Here is a 22,543-nt window from a genome sequence, read left to right as displayed (position 1 = left end):
TCATATTTTGAAAAAAGAACAACTGGATATTATTTGCTTGCAGGAAACGCATGTGACTAGACTCCACAGGAAGGTGCTAATTAACAAAAGATTAGGCCAAGAATTTATTTCATCAGACAGAGTTAAAAAAAGAGGAGTGGTAATTTATGCAAAGGAGAACTTGTCACCGAAATTTTTATTTAAAGATGAGCAAGGAAGAATTTTGGCAATTGAAATACAAACACAGGGAGAAAAATTTTTGATTTTAGGAATATATGCACCAAATGAGGGGAAATCAGAATTTTACAAGAAGCTGCACGAGATAATGCTGGACTATCTGGACTATACCAACATCATAATGATGGGTGATATGAATGGGGTGGTTTCTACTCACATGGATAAGTCACAAAATCAAAATTTAACTAAAGACGGCAGACTACCTAAAACTTTTTTTGAACTAACTGACAATATGGACCTGATTGATATATGGAGGACAAGGAATCCCCTGGGTAAAGAAGGAACATTCTTTTCTGAGGCCCACCTATCATGGACAAGAATCGACCAAATATGGACAACTAGAGGACTGGCACCTAAGATCAGAAAAGTGGAAATCTGTCCAAAGACTTGCTCCGACCATAATGCTTTGAAAGTGGAATTGAGACTTACTCCAACCGGTTCTTTCAGATGGAAAATGAATGACACCCTACTAAGAGATCAGGAGATTGTGAAGAAGGCCCAAAAAACTTTAAAGGACTATTTTGAAATTAATTTGAACACTTCGGTGGAAAAGAGAACAATCTGGGACGCAAGTAAAGCTGTAATGAGGGGGTTTCTGATTCAACAGAATACAATTAAGAAAAAACTTTGGAATGGAAAAAAAGACAAGATATTAGAGAAGATAAGAGAAGGAGAGAAAAAATTGAGATTAAAACCAAAATCAAAAGAGGTTCTAAGAGAAATCAAATTCCACCAAGCTCAATATGCGAAATTGATAAACCAAGAAGTGGAATGGAAAATTAAACAAATGAAACAAAGATCATTTGAATCGGCAAATAAATGTGGAAAACTGCTAGCATGGCAGTTGAAGAAGAGACAAAAACTGAACTTTGTCACTAATCTAGAGGTGGAAGGCAGAAACATTCAGAAACCAGAAGAAATTAGAAAGTGTTTCCAGAAATATTTCAAAAAGCTTTATACACAAGGGCCTCAGGAAGCGTCTGAGATAGATAAATTTTTAAAAGCAAATGGTTTACCAAACTATCTCAGGAGAAGAGGTCAATCCTGAATTATAGAATAACACAACAGGAAATTGAGGGTGCCATTCAGAATATGCAACTAGGCAAGTCTCCAGGCCCAGATGGACTTACCTCCAAGTACTATAAGACATTAAAAGACTACTTGATACAACCGTTAATGGAGGTTTGCAACCAGATTATGGAGGGGAGGAGGGCACCGGAAACGTGGAAAGAAGCTTTCATCACATTGATACCTAAACTGGAAACTGAAAAGACTCAACTTAAGAACTACCGTCCCATCTCACTCCTAAATGTGGATTACAAAATTTTTGCTGACATTTTGGCAAGTAGACTTAAAAAAATACTTAATGAAGTAATTCACAAGGACCAGGCAGGCTTTCTCCCAGGGAGACATTTGTTTGATAATACCAAGAACATTGTTGATATTTTGGAACTTTTACAAACTAATATCAATACGAAAGCTGTGTTAATTTTTATTGACGCGGAGAAGGCCTTTGATAACATTTCTTGGATGTTTATGAAGAGAAACCTGGAAGGGATGGGAGTGGGGCGGGGGTTTGAAAATGGAATAGAAGCAATCTATTCTGAGCAAAAAGCTAAACTGATAGTGAACAATGTGGTGACAGAGGAGTTCAAAATTGAAAAAGGGACACGACAAGGGTGCCCACTATCCCCTCTTTTATTTATTTCAGTCCTGGAGGTGTTACTGAACATGATTAGGGAGGACCGGTCGATACAAGGAGTACAGGTCGGAGCGAAACAATATAAACTGAAAGCTTTTGCAGATGATTTGGTTTTAACATTACAGGAGCCAGAATCTAGTACAAAAAGAGTATTAGAACTGATTTATGAGTTTGGTCGGGTGGCAGGATTTAAGTTGAATAAGCAAAAAACCAAGGTTTTGGGAAAAAACTTGACATCTTCGGAAATAGATGGGTTCCAGAAGGAAACAGAACTAAGTGTGGTAAAAAAAGTGAAATACCTAGGGGTCCACTTGTCAGCTAAAAATTTGAATTTATTTAAAGACAATTATGAAAAATGTTGGTTGGAAATCAAAAAAGATTTGGAAATCTGGTCAAGATTGAAACTTTCCTTGTTGGGCCGAATAGCAGCTATAAAGATGAATGTATTGCCGAAAATGTTATTTTTGTTTCAGACCCTACAGATCGTGGACAGAGTGGAATGTTTTGGAAAGTGGCAGAAGGATATATCCAAGTTTGTTTGGCAGGGCAAAAAGCCCCGGATAAAGTTTAAAATATTAACTGATTCGAAAGAAAGAGGGGGGTTTGCCCTGCCGGACCTGAGATTATATTATGAAGCTGCGGCCTTCTGCTGGATGAAAGATTGGTTATTACTTGAGAACACTGATGTCCTAGATCTGGAAGGGTTTGACAATGCATTTGGTTGGCATGCATATTTGTGGTACGACAAGGTAAAGGTTCATAAAATGTTCAAAAATCATATTGTTAGAAAATCAATATTTATGGTCTGGATAAAATACAAGGACTTATTAGAAGGTAAGACTCCGAGGTGGCTCTCACCAGCAGAGGCCAAGGCCCGGAAAAAACCTAATATGGAGGTTGGTTGGCCGAAATATGGGGAAATTATAGAAAAAGTAGGAGAAACTTGGAGACTGCAGAGTTATGAAAAATTAAGGAATAAGGTGCAAAATTGGCTTCACTACGCTCAAATTCAAGAGGTTTTTAAGTTGGACAAAAAAATAGGTTTCCAGGTGGAAAAATCGAAACTAGAGACAGAATTGTTGGAATCAAAGACCAAGGTACTTTCGAGAATGTATAACTTGCTGCTTAAATGGAACACTCAGGATGAGACAGTCAAATCAGCCATGATAAAATGGGCTCAGGATATTGGGTACAACATTATGTTTGAGGACTGGGAAAGGTTATGGACCACTGGTATGAAATTCACGGCATGTAATGCCTTGAAAGAGAATATTATGAAAATGATATACAGATGGTACATGACCCCAGGCAAGCTTGCTAAGATATATCATTTGTCTGATAATAAATGTTGGAAATGTAAGGAGGCTGAAGGGACATTCTTTCACCTCTGGTGGACTTGTCCAAAAGTGAAGGCCTTCTGGGAAATGATATATAATGAGTTAAAGAAGGTGTTTAAGTACACCTTTCCCAAGAAACCAGAGGCCTTTCTATTGGGCATTGTCGGCCAGAAGGTGTTAAAGAAGGATAGAACCTTTTTTATGTATGCAACTACAGCAGCAAGGATTCTCATTGCAAAATACTGGAAGACCCAAGATTTACCCACACTGGAAGAGTGGCAGACGCAATTGATGGACTACATGGAATTGGCCGAGATGACTGCCAGGATCCGAGATTTGGGAGAAGAAGCAACAGAGGAGGATTGGAAAAAATTTAAAGATTATTTACAAAAATTTTACAAGTTATATGAATGTTAAGAATTCGCATGATTAGGGAAATTTAGCTCCAGCAATAAGATCAAGGTATGGGAAATTAAGTTATATAAAGGAAGGATTAATGTTTAAAAGAATATTATATATGTTATTAGTGTAAATTGAAAATAAGTATTTTAAACGTAAACCATAAGTATTTGAAAGAACAAAAGATTATACGAAATAAGGTTATAATTTGCTGAAAAATTTTATTGTAAAGAACGCACAGTGAGGGAGACGTGGGGAAGTCCGGTTGGTTATGAAAAAATGCTTTGAAAGGATGATTTTTTCTTTTTTCTTTTTCTTTTTCTTTTCTGTTATTTCTTTGTATAACTGACTTTGTATTTCTATTTGGAAAAAAGCAATAAAAAATAATTAAAAAAAATAAATAAAAACCCCTAATGGTCTATACCTAATATGTTCAGAACTTGACTGGACTTTTCAGTGTGTTACAAAGAGCCAATTTCAGTAAAGTAAAATTCAAACTTGAGCAAATCTGGAACTCTGTAGTTACAATACCAATGGGCAATTTATCCCAGTTCATTTATTGGGACCGGCAGTAGGCACAGTTGGTTTCCTTTGCTTGCCACAGTGATGTCTTCGGAATCTGCCCCTTACAGCCCTGCTTCCTGTATTTCAGATTTTGTGCTATATTTTGAATTTTGTTCTGCCAAATAATGCACTTGGAAGGGTTGTGACTTTTTGATGTTAGGAGAGGGGAGTGAGCTTCGAAAACAGTTGGATAGCTTCTGCTGAAGAGCCAGGAAATTGAGTCAGAGGCTTCACAGTGATTGAGAGTACATCTGCACCAGAACTTTAAGCTGCTTTAAAACAAGTTTGTTGTGACTTTTACAGAACTACAGTTTCCAGTGTTCTTTAGTGAAAGAGTACTTGCAACTATGTAAGGTGTATCTAGTTCTCTTAGGATCACGGCTTTCAGGATTTCTAGGCTGAGAGCTAGGAGAGATACATGTTCAGAAAGGCTTATGTCTTCATTATGTGCTTAAAAGACAAACATAAGGCCTCCTCTACTCCACCCCTTCCCTACATACCTAATGCTTCTGAAGTATTTCACACCACATTTCTCTCACACCCCTGACATTCCCATCTGTTAAAAGTTTTTATTTATGCTGCTAGACCTCAGCATAGCACTTTAGCACAAAACAATTTGGACAGATTGTAGTCCTTGACTAGAAGAAGTCACATGACCTCTGAAATGTACAATGCCCTGTCTCTAATGAGGAAATCTAAGGATTGGTTTGTTTGCTTTATAATTAATTATACATCTAACACTATCAAAAAATTATATTGTTCATATATTGACTTAAAAATCATTAGGCAGATATTTCAAAGCAATGTTAAAAGAATTGCTGCATCATATATCTAACCAGAGGAGTATGCAGGGGCATCTCTAGATGACATTACAAACAGATTATTCAAAGTGTGTTACTGATGCTGGATCTGAACAATTTAAATATCCTGTCCCTATGAAATGGATAAGCGACATCACAGTCTCTAGAAGCAAGAGGAGAAGCTCTTAAATGATAAAAGTAAAGTGAGCTGATTTATACATGCATGAACATTGCATTGAATTATTCCTAGATGAAATGTGTACAGATTGTATAGAAAAGCAGTACGCCCAAACCGATTAAGCTCCGTCTGAGGTGAGTTATCTATGGCTGTTTAATACATGCAAGTTGTCAATTGATTGCTCAGTCACAGCATGCATGTGTGAACACATCTGGAATAAAATAGTTGTGCATGGCTGTGCACCAGTGTTTTTAACTGATTAGTTTTTAAAGGTTCTGCGTGCTTCCATATAGGAATAATTTATCACTTGGCCTCTTTTTAAAAAGTTGAGAAAAAAATGAATCTATTTACAAAATGAGGTCAGGGATGTCTTATAAAGTGACCAATAACTGACAAAGAGGCCTGTACATGTTGATGTACAAAATATGTTAGCTAGGACGTGAAGTTGATGCCATTTTCAAAAAACAAAATATTGTGTATAAAGTGCTATGAAGACAAAATATTGTGTATAAAGTGCTTCCCCCCAAACCCCCAAACAGGGAAAGACTTAAATCCCCCATGGCCACAGTCGGCTAAATTGTGGGTAAGGAGGGAAAAGTAGACTGGTTACTGCTCAACAAACCTTTGTTTGTATATGAAATACACTTATGAAGGGAAAATCTCTCTCATTTGGGGAAACTTCTTTTAACCCTGCAAAATGCCCATTCAGGAGTTGAATGTCATTGGTAGAACACTAATTAGGAGGCCAAGACTAGCCATGTGGAAAGCTTCCTATTGCCAAATTAGTGGGTGGTTTGAAGAAAGTGTACTAACTCCAGAGGATGACAAAATGTGGGTGGTACCTGTGTGGCTAACTAAGCCATTCAGTGTTTAGCTTCAGTACCTGTGTGGTACTTTGCTGAGCATGAAAGAGATGGGCCTTCTCACAACCACATGATAAAGGTGCACTTGAAAGCACCTCCAGAGTTCTTACATGCTAATGCTTATACGAAGTAATTCTATCACTAGCAAGAGCTGTGAGAACCGAGGAGGAGGGCAAGGAGCTTAGTGCCTGGTCTGCCATTGGGCAAGTACAGGTTAAGGCTGTGAGGTGTCTCTTGGGGCATCCTTCCCTGGCAAGCAGCCGCCAATATTCGCATAGCTTACCAGTTCTGAAGATGACTGTTAGCAAGAGCTTCACCTGCCCTGAAGTACAAAAGACAAGCTTAACTGAAAATCCTTAGCTTATCTTTGTACAATCAGGATAGTAGGAAGCAAAATTGGGTGAGAGAGAGATGAGGAAATTGCTGAGTTAATCCAGCATCTTTTCCATCCCAATCTACGGAGACAGAGGGAGTCTCTACAGCAAGTTTATGTTCATTGAAGGGGATTTGAAAAGCTGCCCCCACAGGACGACTGGCCAAGCCCTGTTCCCATGGCACTTGCAGTGTCGATGCAGAAGGGGACTTGTCCCCCCCACCACCACACTTTGGGTTAGGAAAGTGCCCAAACTTCCAGGTCTCGGATGAGGAATTCCTCTTTGGGAGATAATGTCTCATTGTTGAATGTCTCACAGGGCTGACTTCCTCCATGGTTCAGGTCTCCATCTAGCCACAATCCAAATTTGCCGCTGCAAATAAGGGGAAAGGCAAAACATGGGATTAACTTTCTGCAGAATGAGGAACACAAGAAGCTTCTGATCCATAAGAAATACAGTGTGGTTTGGCTCATTTGAGTCAACAGTTCTGTAAGTATCTCACGTATACCTGCTTTCTCTAGTGCCAATTGTACAGGGTGCCAGAAAGGCACTAGATAAGCTTCCACATTTCCAGCCAAAAGTCCGAGCACACGCTGCTCCAATTCATCTTGAACTGCAGCCGTCTCTGCCTTAGCCTTCCCAGCTGCAGACTGTGGGGGCTGGACCAAGTCCCATAATATCTCCCCCACCAGCAGAAATTCCATTTCAAAACTCCATTCCAGCCAATTTTGGCTACTCAGTCTCTGACACGGCTGCCTGGGCTGATTGAAGAAGGGTTGTAGTGAGAGCCAGATTAGAGGGCTCATTGCTTCCTTTCTACTCAAATTATTTCCCCTGCTCTGAAAGGGTTTACAATGAGCTCACCATTTTGCCGCAGTTTCTATTTATACATTTAGATGCTTTGAAACTATATACAGCCAAACTGGTTTTCCACTGCAATGATTAACCATCTTTTTCCAACATGTATACAAAAGAGTCCACAGTAACTTGGAAGATCTTGACGCAGAGCAAGATGATAATGTGTACTAAATAAAGCTAGACAGCTATGTCCACTCAAAGGACACACACAAAAATACCATTGGGCTTTTTGTAGCCGGTATCTCAAATCATAATGACTGAAGAAGTACAGGAGAGAGTAATCTTCAGTTTGATGTCATGAAACCTAGAAATAAGTGAGGGATGGATAGTGGTAAATTTAAAAGAGAAAAAAGTAAAAATACTTTTCATCATGACTCACATTCTGAGGAATAACCTGTTGTAGATGAACTGTGATGTCATTTGTTTTACTCATACCACTGATTCAGTAGCGGAGGGACCCAGACTCCAGAAAGGGCTGCTGACAGCGAGACCATCCTCAAAAGTTAATAATCTGATTAGGACTGCATTGCAGCACCCCTTCTCTTCACAACAAAACCATTTCCCCCCACTAACATCTTTCACAGTCACATACCTGCCTCCACCAATTGCTAGGGAGTCTGCATCTCCTTTCATGAAGAAGGTGTTTTTACCTGTCCACTTAAATACCTGGAGAGTAAGGAGAAAAAAACATGGTTGAGAGAAGCATCTTGGGAATAAAAGACACAGCTGTACAACTAGAGAAAACAATCGTTTTGTTTTCCAATGCTTACTTTAAACCTTTATATTCTGGTTCAGTTGGCAGCATTTTGAATGTTTTGTCAGCACCCCACCCCTTAAACTCTTGCAGACTTCTTGTGAAGTTTGACTCAGAGCCAGAATTGCAATGTAATACACAAGCTCCCTATCAGGGCAATTGTCTGCATATTGACTCTGGTGTAAGTCTCATTGAGTTCAGTAGAATTTACTGCCAAGTATTTATTGGTAGGGGTCGCTTACCACTTCCTACCATGTGTTTTAATTGTGACTTCTTCCACACTCACCCTTGTTTCTGGAACAGTCATCTTTTCATACACACTCTGCCTCTCTATATAGGAGAATCCACACAGTATTGTCAAATGGTTGCTTGCAGTCCAGCATCTTTTGTGTTGACCTTCCATGTTTTATTATAACAGAATTTTGTGTGTGTGTGTGTGTGTGTGTGTGTGTGTGTGTATGTGTGTGTAAAACAATTGAAGCAGCACCCTGACTGTTAATGCCCCATTTCAGATCTCGGTTAACTTTAAACAAGCATTTCCCCTTTGCAAGTAAAACCATTTATAGTAAGAATAGGGTTGGTCCTATAAATGTCTATCTCGGGTATCAAAGGCCAGGATAAAAAGAAGGATGGGGGAAGGCTGATTTATTAGACCAGGCATGTCCAGCTCCCAAGAGACTGATCTACTCCCAGTATAAAAAAAACTGGCAGTGATTTTATTGTCATTATTTTATTGTCAGTGACCCATTGTCATTGGAGGGGGGAGGAGCGTGGGGTGGGTGGATTGCCTAGAGCTGTTGCACAGAGTTTTTCAGCTTTTTCCCTGTAACATTTTGTACATGATAAGGATCCAGCGATCTACCAGGATCAGCCGGGGATCTACCGGTAGATCACGATCTACTGGTTGGACATCCCTGTACTAGACCAATTGCCAAATGGTGCATACTGGAAACTTTGTAGGTATACCACTTTAAGCCTGTGGCAAATCAGTGACAGGCAACATTTGTATAATTGGTAATAACTCCAGATACTGTTAACACACACCGATAACCTTCATACTTGGGGGATGATATCCCTTCAATCACCTTAAGTTGTGGGGTGAAGGAAAAGAGAAATGTTTCTCCATTGCCGTAAAAGCAGCTACTGACATGGATGGCTGTAGAAGAAAAGGCTCCAAATATCTGAAAACGATGCAAGAGAGATGTGTTGTAACTTGCAAGTAGCAGGAAGGCCATTTAGAGTAGGCAGTGAACTGAACCCAACCAGTCAGCCCCCCTCTGCTAGACTTGATAAGTCTGGCCTGTTTCAAAGCTAATTATGCTTACCTGGCCTTCAGTGTCTCTGATAATCAACAACACTGGAGAGGCTAAATCACTCATGCTTCGGTACATAGTCTTCAGGCTAAATCCATCCCTTGCTGTATAGTAGATGAGGTTCCATGGGTGTCCAGTCACTCGTAGAGGGAGGTGTGGTGCAAGCTAAAAGGTATCACATACACAAGGTCACTTCTTTCCTTACCTCCATCTACCCTGAGGCCTTTAATATGTTATTGGACTGCATGTCTCATCATCCCTACCCATTGGCCATACTGGCTGGGGTGAATGGGAGTCCGTCAACCTCTGGACACCCACAAAGTTCACATCCTTGCTTTAAACCTATACAACATAGGAACGTCTCTTAAGTTATTCCAGTAGATCTGTGGGAAACCTTTGGCCCTCCAAATGTTGCTGTACTACAACTCCCATCAGACCCACCAATCAGGCCCAATGGTGGAAGATAATGGGAGTTGTAGTTTAGCATCATCTGGAGGGCTAAAGGTTTACCACACCTGCACTAGCTCATCAGTATATCTTCTGCTTAGTAGTTCTGGGCACAGGTCATACACCCTAAGTTAGTGGTTTCCAACTGGTGGTCTACGAACCCCAAGGGGTCCACATAACCCACCAAGCAGGGCCATGGCACATACCCATCAACTGTCCAGGACATCTCATTTTGGGGACCCATGCTCTCACACGGGTCATGTAACTCACACAGGAGTGCTGCCCAGAAGATGCACATCCCAGTTTTGTGTTGGGACAAGTTGGAGCATATGTTGGCACCAATCACATAAAAGACATTTTCAAAAGTAGTGGGTCCATGGCTTGGCTTTTGAAAAACAGGGGGCCCACAGTCCTTAACTAATTGGGAACCACTGCCCTAAGTTATTGGCCCCATCTACAATCTTTGCATTCACATAAGTGAATATTAAGCCTGTGGAAATAACTTTTTTGAGACTGTCCTGGAGAATTTCACTTCTTTGCACTTGTTCCTTGTAAATGGGCCAAGGGTCTCGTGGCCCTTGTAGAGATACGGCTTCAGCAGACCTTCCTGCCAAAAGCTTGCTTTCCCAGTTAACAGAGGTCAGCAATACTCCATAATGTGTGCCTTAGCTAAGGACAATGTGTGGAAGCGATGTTTAAGGGCAAAGGGCTCACCCAGGGGAGTCACTGTGATAGCAGCACTCATTAAAGAAAATTGCTGAGTCACAGTATGAAGGGTGCTCACCTTCTGGATTTCTTCTAAGTGCAGGATGTTGCTTTGCCCATTTAGCACAGGCTCATGAAATTCTGTGCTTGTCCAGACTGGGTTCTCTGGTTCAGTAGACTCCTCAGGTTCTGAAGACAGGGCTTCTTCCAGCAGGTTGGGCTGATAAAAGGACACACACTGTTAAATGGGAAATGAATAAGGCAACAACTAAGTTGCAGAATCTTCCCCAGTATGTAGTCTGTTGCGTCACTAGAAGGATACTCCTCAGAGAGAACTATAAAGGCAAAAAGATAAAGCAAAGTGAATTGCAGAAGGCAATCAGTCTACCCTTCCCTCTAGTCTCATGGGACTGCTAAAAGCTTAGTCTTATAATTAATAGCACAGCAGTATGTAGGCCACAATAAAGCAATATTTTAATCTCAGGAACATCAGTTTAATGAACCATCCTGAGCCCACTCCTCCCCTTCATCCTTTGTTTCAGAGGGTGAGACTAGAAAAAGGGTAGATTGATTGTCTTCTGTGATTCATTTAAAGCCTTAGCAGTCCAGATGTTGTTGGACTCCAGCTCCTTTCAGACAGCATGGCCAGAGATAATGAGAATTGCAGTCCAACAACATCTGGAGGGCTACAAGTTCTCCATTCTTGATTCAAAGCTCTATTAGTGCATCTTTACGGCAGGTCAGAAAGCAACTCAGGAATGTCTTAGAGCTACCCTGCAATTGTCAACTATGTAAATGTGGAGTCTTGACTCTGTTAATGAAAATACACCATAGTAAAATGACAGTTTGCTCTTTGCTGTGCAATTCCCCCTCCTCCGACATTAAATATTGCAATTGCAAGAGAAGAAACTAGATTCAGTACACATTTAAAGCTGAATTTATGAAATTTGTACTTTCCAAAACAATATGCAACCTGAAGCAAAATCATCCTTTGGAATTTTGCAATGCAGTACGCCAACCAAATAATGTTTACCAAAATGCTTATATTAAGGGAAAGTGTGCAAAATAAAAATGAAGATAATAGTTAAAATCACATGTAACAATGCATTTTATTAAGGAAAGTTGCTTACAGAAATGTGTACATTATTATTATTTATTAAATGCAGTTTTTACTAAATTCACATTAAAATGCTGCTGAATTAGGGTGAGGATTAAAAACAAAAAAAACCTCAAACTGCTGAAAAATTCAGAGAAATAAATGTAAGATTGAAAAAGTTAGAATCAAAACTGACAGATCTTTCTATCCCTATTCAGGAGGGGTGAGCCTTCTTCCCAGCTTTAGTACCAAGTGGTTTGCCTGAGGGCTGCCGCACATTATCAAGGTCCTACATAGCCAATACTGTACTAATGTCCAGGAAATAAATTCTGTGTGTAGATCATAAAAGTACAATGATCCTGCACAACATCTGTGTACTCAAGCTACTGTCCTAGAAACACATGTAGAGAGGCCTCAAAATCCTATTAGCATGTGTATAAGCTATCGTATCTCATCTGCACAGAAGCAAAAACTGTATGCTTTTAAAATCAATCTGAAGATTATCGGGTAAGTTATCCCTATTTGCTTCTATTGCCCTCACTCAGACTGAAGATGAGGGTGTAGGAAGATAATGGTGGGATATGTTTGTAGATACCCTTTCTGGGCCAAATAATAACAGCAACATACCCATCTCAGTATGAAAATGCAATGCATTGGGCAAAAACCACAAAGCCCAGTATCAGCACTGCTCTTTGTCCTCTGCTTCACTTTTATCAATATAACTTTCCCTTGTGCTTCCTCAATTACACATACTTTCCCTTATCTGCAGCACCAACCTGGTTGCGGAAATATACCACCCACTTCTGTAGAAATCCTACATTCTTGCTACCTTACTTTCTCTTGGGCTTGCCACCCATCTGAATATATATTTGTTTATGTCACTTCAAGGACGTGAATATTAAAAACTGTCTACCAAATAGTCCGAGGAGCTGAGCTTAAAAGCAAAACTTGAGGTTGAAGGCAAAATGAAGGTGATGGCAACCTCCACCAAACATGATGCTTTTTCATCAAATTAATCTCCTAATCAATTAAATCCCCTTTGCACAAATGGTATGGAATGATTCTGCCTGGATTGTCTGGTTGCACTATCTTGACCGCATAAACAATGGCATTCTCAGCCCAAACATCTGAAATAGAAGATTGATGCTCTGCACCAAAAGAAAGGAGGGAGGGAATTTAAATTCCTCAGTAACACATTGTCTACTAAAAGAAACATATTTCTGTGCTGCCTGGTTTTGAAGTTGACTGACCAGTGTTTCCGTTTTCCATTAGGATATACGTATACCTTTTTGGACCTAGGAACCCAGTAGCACTAAACTCTTAACAGGCTCCCATGATGCCAGATGGTTTCAGAAAGACACAAATGCGGGGAGGAGGACATAGTACAGGGAGGATGGCTTGCAGTTTCACTTCCTAGAGTTCTAGACCTGGAAGGGATCTTGGAGGTCATCTCTTCTAACCTCTTGTTCAATCTGTCTTGCTTCCCTACAATTTGACCATCCAGCCTCCATGGTAGGAGACCACCTCCTGAGGCAGTCTTCTCAACTGTTAGCTTTTACCACTAGGAAGCTTCTGCTAACGTTTAGTTGAAATGAACTTTATGCCCTGCAGTTTGCACCCATTCGTTCTTGCCCTGCCCCTTGGGGCAACTCCCTCCTCTGTCCTTCCCTATCCCAACCCAAGAAGCAAGGACTGCAGTACATACCAGACGAGTGTAGCGACAGCGTGGAGTTTTCATGTTTTCTGTGATCATCCAAAGCACGACCACAGCAGCCGTGCCGTTTCCTGGCAGCGAGTCGGAGAGGGGAGAGCAGGTGTCTGCCAATTGCCTGTGGAGAACACACCCTCATTCATAAACAGCATGTACTTTATTCTCTCTCAGTAAGCAGGTTCTTCTATTGCTATACAGCTATTGTCACCTGAGATCTCACTATGAAACCCTGTGGCACACAGCCTTTTCTAGTTATCTAGTGTTCTGTAGCACTGGCGAGGGAACTTCTGGCCCTCCAGATAATTGCTCTTATTAGTTTATTAATTTATGTCTCAGCATTCATATAAATTTAAAGGTGAGTTATAATTATACAATAGAAACAACCAAAATAGGTCTGAAAACAATACCCAAAAAATATGAAGATTGGGTTTAAAATAATACATATAAAGGATGCAAGGCCAGAGACCTAATCTTTTTCATCCCATCCAGTTGGAAAAACTTGTCAAAATGAAATTGTTTCCAGAAACTACAAACAGTGGGTGTCTGTCATCTCATTCTCAACTGGGATGGTGTTCTACAAAATACAGTGGTGCCCCACAAGACGAATGCCTCACAAGACGAAAACCTCGCTAGACGAAAGAGTTTTCCGTTTTTTTAGTCGTTCCGCAAGACGAATTTCCCTATGGGCTTGCTTCGCAAGACGAAACGTCTTGCGAGTTCTTGCGAGTTTGTTTCCTTTTTCTTAAAGCCGCTAAGCCGTTAATAGCCGCTAAGCCGCTAATAGCCGTGCTTCGCAAGACGAAAAAACCGCAAGACGAAGAGACTCGCGGAACGGATTAATTTCATCTTGCGAGGCACCACTGTAGGGGCAGCCACATTGAGAATGCTGCTCTGAGAAGCTGTGGAACAGGCTTGTGATAATATAGGGGCTTCAAGCAGAAACCCTCTTGCAGAACAATAACCACAATTATATGCCTGGCCCTGAGGTGTATAGAACTTTATTAGTAAGAAATCCTTGAACTTAACCCAATAGCAGATTGGCAGATCTTGGAGTAAACTCTCATCATTCCTGACCACTGCTCATGCTGGAGAACTCAGATTGTCCACCCCTGTTCTATGGCTTCACAGATAAAAGTCCTAGAATTGCGGAAGAGAGAAATTGGCTCTTCATAAACTATAGCTCTGAGGAGAACTCGAGATGGTTAGTGACAGGTGTATGTTAAGCGTATCCTGTCTCTTTAAGAAACAGGCCTGGTCTGTAATAGAAACTGCCTTCCTTGGGTGTGGTTCCTTCCATAGTTCAGTGACAACTAGTCAGAACCTTAGTAATGTATGTAGCAAGTCCTAGCTGCTATGCTGATTTATTGACCTGTTGCTCGCAAATAAATAGTTATTGACGTTTTCCTGATTTCCTGACATTTTCCTATACATTTTCCTGTACTCTTCTGTAACCTCCATCCAGGCAAGTAAGAAGTATTATCAGAGGAAGGCAGAACACATTTGAGTCAAGCAGAACCATTCAAGGAAAGTGATGTGTTGGGGTAGCAGGAAAACAAATCAGGAGGGGGCAGGCCGTTCAAACACAACTGTCCTTTATTGCTACATAACAAGTATGGGAAATGAAATTGCACACTGGAGCTCTGCAGCATGCAAATTATGGGGCTCAAGAGGTCCAAAAAGCATTACACTGAATCAGTGTAGTGGCCCAGGGAGAGTCCCAAAGGTCTGGAGCACTGTTTGGGCTCTTGGCATGAAGTTCCCCATCCTTTTTCTATAGTTTACAAGGATACTGAATCTTCTTAATGCTTGTTTTTCATTAGCCACTGTGGTTCTTTGTGAAGAAGTTGAGCAAGGATGCTGTTCAGGAGCATCTGAGAAAATGGGAACACATGAGAAGTCTTGGATTGGTCTTGGACCCTTCAACTTATGACAGAGTTGCTCTCTTAAATAAAATGTGTTCCACACAAGCATTTAACCCAGGAATATCTGGCAAGGTGCCATGGGTGTCACTATGGCAGGATTTATGAGCAGATGTCCAGGGCTCCCACTCAGCAGAATGAACAGGAAGGTTCTCAAACTCAGCAGGGGCAGTTTATCACATTGAAAGGAAGTGCAGGAAACCACACCACCATCTAAAGGCTGGGGTGGTGGCGGAGTAAGAGTCTAAAATTACCTAACTGCCCCACTGCAGGCTACACTCGAGAATGGTCCTGCTCCCCCAACATCAGGAGACGTGGCTTGTCAACTCCTAGAAGATTAGCTACTGTAGAAGTGACATGCAAAAGAAACCATGGTAACATGCAAATTAACAGGCTTTATGAGTCATGGGAATCACTGCCTAGTGGGATCAAAGCATGGGAGAGAGTTTGCAAGCCGCATCCCCTAAAATTCACTTATCTACACACAGTATCATTCTCAAGTGTGCTAAAATTTTACACGGGAGATCATCATAATAACATCAAATGAACCCTGCTAGACTGATCAGATTAGCCCCCTCCTTTCAACAGCAGCTAGCCAATTGCTTCCAGTTAGACCATAAGCAGAGCTTGAAGGCAGTAGACTTCCCTCACTATGCCAAACCATGCATCATTCTTATAAAATGATATGCTCTCCTCACGTTGTCCTTTTCCCTGAATTAAGAAGCCCCATGTGTTTTGGCTATTTGTGGCAAGGAAAGTCCTTCAGCCCCTAGATCATGCTGGTTTCCCTTTTTCTATAACTTTCGCAGCTCTATGTTATCCTTGAGATGGAGCGATCAGAGAACTCTACTGATGCTCCACCAATGAGCTGTTGCCCTTCTGCATGTTGCCCTGCCTTGGGAAGTGTGGCTATTACCCTCATGGGAAATATTTTGATTACCAGTTTTAGTTGTTTTTATTCATTCAGGCTTTGGGGAGATAACTTAAAGTTTAGGCATTAGTACTACTACCACAGCTACTATTAATATTTTTTCTCCCTGGCCTTCACCGGGTTTTTATTTAACAAAATGTATATACTGCTTGAATGTAAAAACACAACCCCAAACTCTATGCAGTTTATCAACAATATAAAAACATTAAAATGAGCAATAGCAAAAGTTTTAAAAGGTATTTATTTAAAAGATTAGACTCAACACTATCTAAAAATAAATAACACACATGTAAATTCTACATTCATAATGCTGTGATTATGGTTTTAGGTTTTTTGGATTTTGTGGATTTGGCTGTTGCAAACTACCCAGAGTTCTTGATAGATGAAGGGCAGGATAAAAATAAAATGAACAAAACAAACAAACTTACCTGCTAGCTACAGGCGACCAAGAATTCCATGCAGGTGAGTGAGTGAAGTGGTGTAAGAAAGGAGGACTGCTACAGTAGCCTGCCTCTGAAACAGCTTGGTTCCTAGACTTGTAATGTAGAAACAGGAAGTACCCTTTTCACAACCAGCATGAAAATATTGTGAGTTGGTGGAGGCTGGGGTGGTTGCTATGGGTCACTTTGTCCTGCCTCCACCAGTTCACTTGGTAGAATGCTTTTTTATTTTCTTTTTTGGACTAGCCTGCTAAGAGAGTGTGGTCTTCATTTCCATGCTTCCTGTTCCACAACCACCAAAGAAACTCAGGCTATTAGCCTCTTACAAGGCCAGCATTTATTATTGTTGTTTTGCAAGCTAGTAACTTTTGTGGGTTTATCTGCACGACTGATTTTTTTGCCAACCTGAGATGCTCCAAGCTCATGTAGGGGCATGTTTCTTTTTTTCAGAGGATAGCCACTGTTCCCAGCACACCCTCCTTCCTCCCGCAGAAACTTTTCTTCCAAATATCTGATTTTTCTTTTCCATTTTACCTATACCCCTGCCCCAGAGACGGCACAGCTACACAGTTCCATCTTATTGTAAGAAGGTTGGTAAAACTCAAATGCACTCGGCTGAAATGACTTATTTACAAGATACTCACATTTACCTGAAGAGGGTTCTGTGGGGAGACGTCTAACAAAGCACAGCTGGGTAGGTCCCATATAAAGCAGCTGTTCTGTTGTTGCCTTGCTTAAAGCAGAGGTGTTGAGGAATCCCCTGCAAATCTCAGGGAAGCATCACTAACAATACAGCTCTGGAAATACAGCTCTGAATAGTCACAAAGTTCATATGGACTGTGAACACATACCTGGTTCTATCCAGTCCACCTTCCTTGTCAACTCTCTCAATCTGTGCCAGCAGACCGGTTGCTCACCTGCCACTCACAGGGTATAAGTTCAACACATCCATCTTGAGCCAATGGGTCCCATTATTTTGGGATCAACAGTCAGGTTGCAGCAAGTGTTTCTATTTGTAACAATGATGTTGCAATGCATGTGTTGCCTGTAAACTTTCTGACACTACTTTTCTTCCTCCTAACCCACCCCTTGTGGCTGAAGTAAGTTATCACTCATCTGTAGATGATAACACAGATGTTCATTGACTAAATCAGGCCGCAAATTGTTAAGCTTGTTGATGTGATGGAGTAAATGCCCACAGCCAGTCTCATTCAAGACCAGGAATATACACACACACAAAAATAAAGCCCTTCTTTCTAAGAAATAAATAAATCAGGCAAGTTTGTTGGTGCCACACACACACTCCTCCTCCTCTCATTGTTGAAGTTCCCAGGCAGAGATGGTGCCTATATGCCTTTAAATGCTTTGAAGCATTAAGCAAAGCTATGGCAGCTGTGCTTCTTGCCCTGTCCACTTTTGCATTTGGTAGCTAGCGGGAATCTTAATTTCTCCATGGAGACAAGTGGAGTGGATCATAGGAAAAAGTGATGGAAATACAGGGTGCAGGGTGCCTAGGATAGCCAGAGAACACCTTCCACAGATGAGCAGAAGATGCAATTTCTACAGGTGTAGCTTGTGCAAACTACCTCCCTTGCAAACCACACAACCGTTAAACGTGCAGGATGACATTAGACAAGCCTACTGGACCAGGCCAGGCCCAACTATTCCAGCATCTTGTTCTTACAGCAGCCAACCAGATGCCTTGTGGGAAACCAGCAAGCCGAACCTGAGCACAGGAGTGCCATCCCCGTCCTGTGGTTTCTAGCGACTGGCATTCAGAAGCACTATAGGCTCAAGCCACAGTTTCAGAGCATATCCGTCCTGGCTAGTAGCCATCTGATAGGCTTAACTTCAAGGAATTTGTCTAATCGTCTTTCAAAGACATCTAAGTTGGGGGCCATCACTGCCTCCTGTGGGCGTGAGTTCCATAGCATAACTATGCAATCTGTCCTGAATCTTCCAACACCTGCTTTGGAGTGTGTTGCTTCTGTCATCCTCTTTTGCATCTGCCCACCCGAAGAGTCGGTATAGCTTTGCTGGGTACCCTAAAATGCATTCTTTGACGCTGCTGGAAGGTAAGGATTCAAGGACATAGCTATTAGTTACACCATCTTAGCAGTGACTTCCAATTTGCTAGAAACAGAACAGGTTCATAATGCATTTTAATCTACAGAATATTGTGCACATCTAAACATAGCAGCAACACATGGAACAACTAATTCATAGAAACTTATATAAGAAAAAATATACACAAACAAAGGGTTTTCCACATGGGGTGTGTCTGACAGATAGGAAGGATAACATGAGTTTTTACTAGCTTTTTTTTGGCGTGTGTTTGTTGTGTGTGCTTTTACAGTTTATTATTCTATTTTGGTTTTAAACATGTAATTTTTTGTCAGCCTGTGGAAAGAGATGAGCTAAGAATGTATATATATTTTAGGGTCTACCTGTTGTGGAGATGAAGATAAGGATGATAAAGCATGTGACAGATTGTAGTTATGACTATGGTCATTTACCATCCCGTTTTATAATACAGTGGTACCTCAGGTTATGGAGAAAGCTAGAGAGTTCCAGAAAGACATCTACTTCTGCTTCATTGACTATGCAAAAGCCTTTGACTTGTCGACCACAGCAAACTATGGCAAGTTCTTAAAGAAATGGGAGTGCCTGATCACCTCATCTGTCTCCTGAGAAATCTCTATGTGGGACAAGAAGCTACAGTTAGAACTGGATATGGAACAACTGATTGGTTCAAAATTGGGAAAGGAGTACGACAAGGCTGTATATTGTCTCCCTGCTTATTTAACTTATATGCAAAATTCATCATGCGAAAGGCTGGGCTGGATGAATCCCTAGCCGGAATTAAGATTGCTGGAAGAAATATCAACAACCTCAGATATGCAGATGACACAACCTTGATGGCAGAAAGTGAGGAGGAATTAAATAACCTTTTATTGAGGGTGAAAGAGGAGAGCGCAAAATATGGTCTGAAGCTCAACACCAAAAAAACGAAGATCATGGCCACTGGTCCCATCACCTCCTGGCAAATAGAAGGAGAAGAAATGGAGGCAGTGAGAGATTTTACTTTCTTGGGCTCCATGATCACTGCAGATGGTGACAGCAGCCACGAAATTAAGAGACGCCTGCTTCTTGGGAGGAAAGCAATGACCAACCTAGGCAGCATCTTAAAAAGTACAGACATCACCTTGCCAACAAAGGTCCGTATAGTAAAAGCTATGGTTTTCCCAATAGTGATGTATGGAAGTGAGAGCTGGACCATAAAGAAGGCTGATAGCCGAAGAATTGATGCTTTTGAATTATGGTGTTGGAGGAGACTCTTGAGAGTCCCATGGACTGCAAGAAGATCAAACCTCTCCATTCTGAAGGAAATCAGCCCTGAGTGCTCACTGGAAGGACAGATCGTGAAGCTGAGGCTCCAATACTTTGGCCACCTCATGAGAAGAGAAGACTCCCTGGAAAAGACCCTGATGTTGGGAAAGATGGAGGGCACAAGGAGAAGGGGATGACAGAGGACGAGATGGTTGGATAGTGTCTTCGAAGCTACAAACATGAGTCTGACCAAACTGTGGGAGGCAGTGGAAGACAGAAGTGCCTGGCGTGCTCTGGTCCATGGGGTCACGAAGAGTCGGACACGACTAAACAACAACAACAAACCTCAGGTTAAGAACTTAATTCATTCCGGAGGTCCATTCTTAACCTGAAACTGTTCTTAACCTGAAGCACCACTTTAGCTAATGGGGCCTCCCGCTGCTGCTGTGCCGCCGGAGCACAATTTCTGTTCTCATCCTGAAGCAAAGTTCTTAACCTGAGGTACTATTTCTGGGTTAGCAGAGTCTGTAACCTGAAGCGTATGTAACCTGAAGCGTCTGTAACCCGAGGTACTACTGTACACAGTAAGAGATGCACGTGTACCTTTCTGGGAAACTGTCCAAGGCCTTTCTATTGCTTCAAACCTATAAGGTGTTGTGGACGCACAAGGCACATAATGGGTGGTTAGATAGAAAAGCTGAGAAAGGTCTTTGTCCAGGACTTTGGAGAACAACAGGTTCCCCACCATTGCTTTACCGGGTCTGACTCTTGGCTTGTTCTCTGGTTCTGCCTCCCAACATTGATCCTTGGCTTGACAGTCTGGTTCCTGCTTGGTGGCTGTTTACAGCTGAGCGATGATCCTTTACTTTTGCCCTTATTCAACTGCTAGCATCCAAGAAAATGCAGTAACCAGATCACCAGCTAAGCTTTCAGGCTTCAGGGAGTCTGGGCTGTGCACAGTTGCCAGGAGGTTCCCTGTGATGTTTTCTTTTCCAGGGCACAGAGTCTGGGATTCTCTGTGATCCAGCTGCAGCCTCTGTTCCTGCTGACTCACTTCCAGGTGCAGGTGTGCAGAGAGCTCACCTGGGAGATTCTCAGTCTACAGAGACAGCAGTTGTTTGCCTGGACACAACAACATTTGTATGCCTTGGGTAGGGGAGTGCTTCAAGGTCACTTTCAAAATATACAGTCATTCGGCTTGGATACAAACTCACATACAGTATATGCTTATGCTAAGGGCAACAAATAACTTGCGCTAAGGTAACCCAAATTCGAAGCCAAGAATTTGCATTTGTTTCTTTATCTTATTTGATTAAGGATGCCTACACACCATATGGGACGCGGGTGGCGCTGTGGGTAAAAGCCTCAGTGCCTAGGACTTGCCGATCGAAAGGTCGGCGGTTCGAATCCCCGCGGCGGGGTGCGCTCCCGTCGCTCGGTCCCAGCGCCTGCCAACCTAGCAGTTCGAAAGCACCCCTGGGTGCAAGTAGATAAATAGGGACCGCTTACTAGCGGGAAGGTAAATGGCGTTCCGTGTGCTGCGCTGGCTCGCCAGATGCAGCTTGTCACGCTGGCCACGTGACCTGGAAGTGTCTGCGGACAGCGCTGGCTCCCGGCCTATAGAGTGAGATGAGCGCACAACCCTAGAGTCTGTCAAGACTGGCCCGTATGGGCAGGGGTACCTTTACCTTTACCTTTACACACCATATATTTAAAGCACTTGATTGATTGATTGATTGATTGATTATCCACCCTTCATCCTAAGGTTCTGGGGTGGGTTACAGCAGTAAAAACAACTTTAAACGCTTTAAATTTAATGTTTTTATAATAATAATAATTATTTATACCCCGCCCATCTGGCTGAGTTTCCCCAGCCACTCTGGGCGGCTCCCAATCAAATGTTAAAAACAATACAGCATTAAATATTAAAAACTTTCCTAAACAGGGCTGCCTTCAGATATCTTTTTAAAATAGGATAGCTGTTTAGATAATAATAATTTATTCTTAAATAATAATAATTTACGGCTTTCCCCCAAAGAATCCTGGGAACTGTAGTTTGTGAAGGGTGCTGGGAATTGTAGCTCTGTGAAGGGTAGCCCACAGTTCTCAGGATAACAGGGAAAGGCCTGTGTTTCACATTTATGAGGAGAGAATCAATATAACACTAAGGATTCAATATAACATTTTGGCTGGCCGAATGTAATGATCCCTCCTCCCCTACTAAGTATTGTTCTGGGGATTCTTCCAACCCCCAGCAGAGCCAATTTCAGGAGAGAAGATGGAGAGGAGCCATTGTTCAAGTAGAAGGGCAGGGCTTCCACTGATGTGACTCCTTAGTTGACTCTTGTTCACTGTATGTGCACAGCCTGTGTACTTTCATGGTGTGTGCACAGCTAACCGTGGCAGGTGCACATGTGGCTACAACCTTCTCGGTAGTGGCGCCCGCCCTGTGGAACGCCCTTCCAGCAGATGTCAAGGTGATAAACAACTACCAGACATTCAGAAGACATCTTAAGGCAGCCCTGTTCAGGGAAGTTTTTAACGTGTGATATTTTAGTGTATTTTTGGTTTCTATGGAAGCCGCCCAGAGTGGCTGGGGAGGCCCA

At 41.8% G+C, this 22,543-nt stretch overlaps 1 protein-coding gene across 5 annotated transcripts; it reads right to left on the bottom strand.

Annotated features, from left to right (window-relative positions):
• Positions 1-6,529: 6,529 nt before the first annotated feature.
• Positions 6,530-16,261, bottom strand: TLDC2 (TBC/LysM-associated domain containing 2). Of its 5 annotated transcripts, none has more exons than XM_081010301.1 (8): positions 15,491-16,261; positions 14,344-14,454; positions 13,312-13,435; positions 10,590-10,748; positions 9,371-9,523; positions 9,131-9,226; positions 7,884-7,957; positions 6,530-6,805 (listed from the first exon to the last, which is right to left on the bottom strand). In XM_081010301.1, the coding sequence occupies exons 2-8, from the start codon at positions 14,382-14,384 to the stop codon at positions 6,670-6,672; spliced, it is 783 nt and encodes a 260-aa protein (XP_080866427.1). In that variant the 5' UTR covers positions 14,385-14,454; positions 15,491-16,261; the 3' UTR covers positions 6,530-6,669. The 5 variants fall into 5 exon arrangements, with proteins under 5 accessions (XP_080866427.1, XP_080866428.1, XP_080866429.1 ...); XM_081010302.1 differs by having other exon boundaries at positions 10,590-10,730; positions 15,491-15,553; XM_081010304.1 differs by having other exon boundaries at positions 6,669-6,805; positions 9,090-9,226; positions 15,491-15,568.
• Between the last annotated feature and the right edge of the window lie 6,282 nt (positions 16,262-22,543).

The sequence above is a fragment of the Podarcis pityusensis genome (assembly GCF_964106645.2).
Source record: "Podarcis pityusensis genome assembly, chromosome: 6".
NCBI lineage: Eukaryota > Metazoa > Chordata > Lepidosauria > Squamata > Lacertidae > Podarcis > Podarcis pityusensis.
This window is presented reverse-complemented; position numbering and strand designations above follow the sequence as displayed.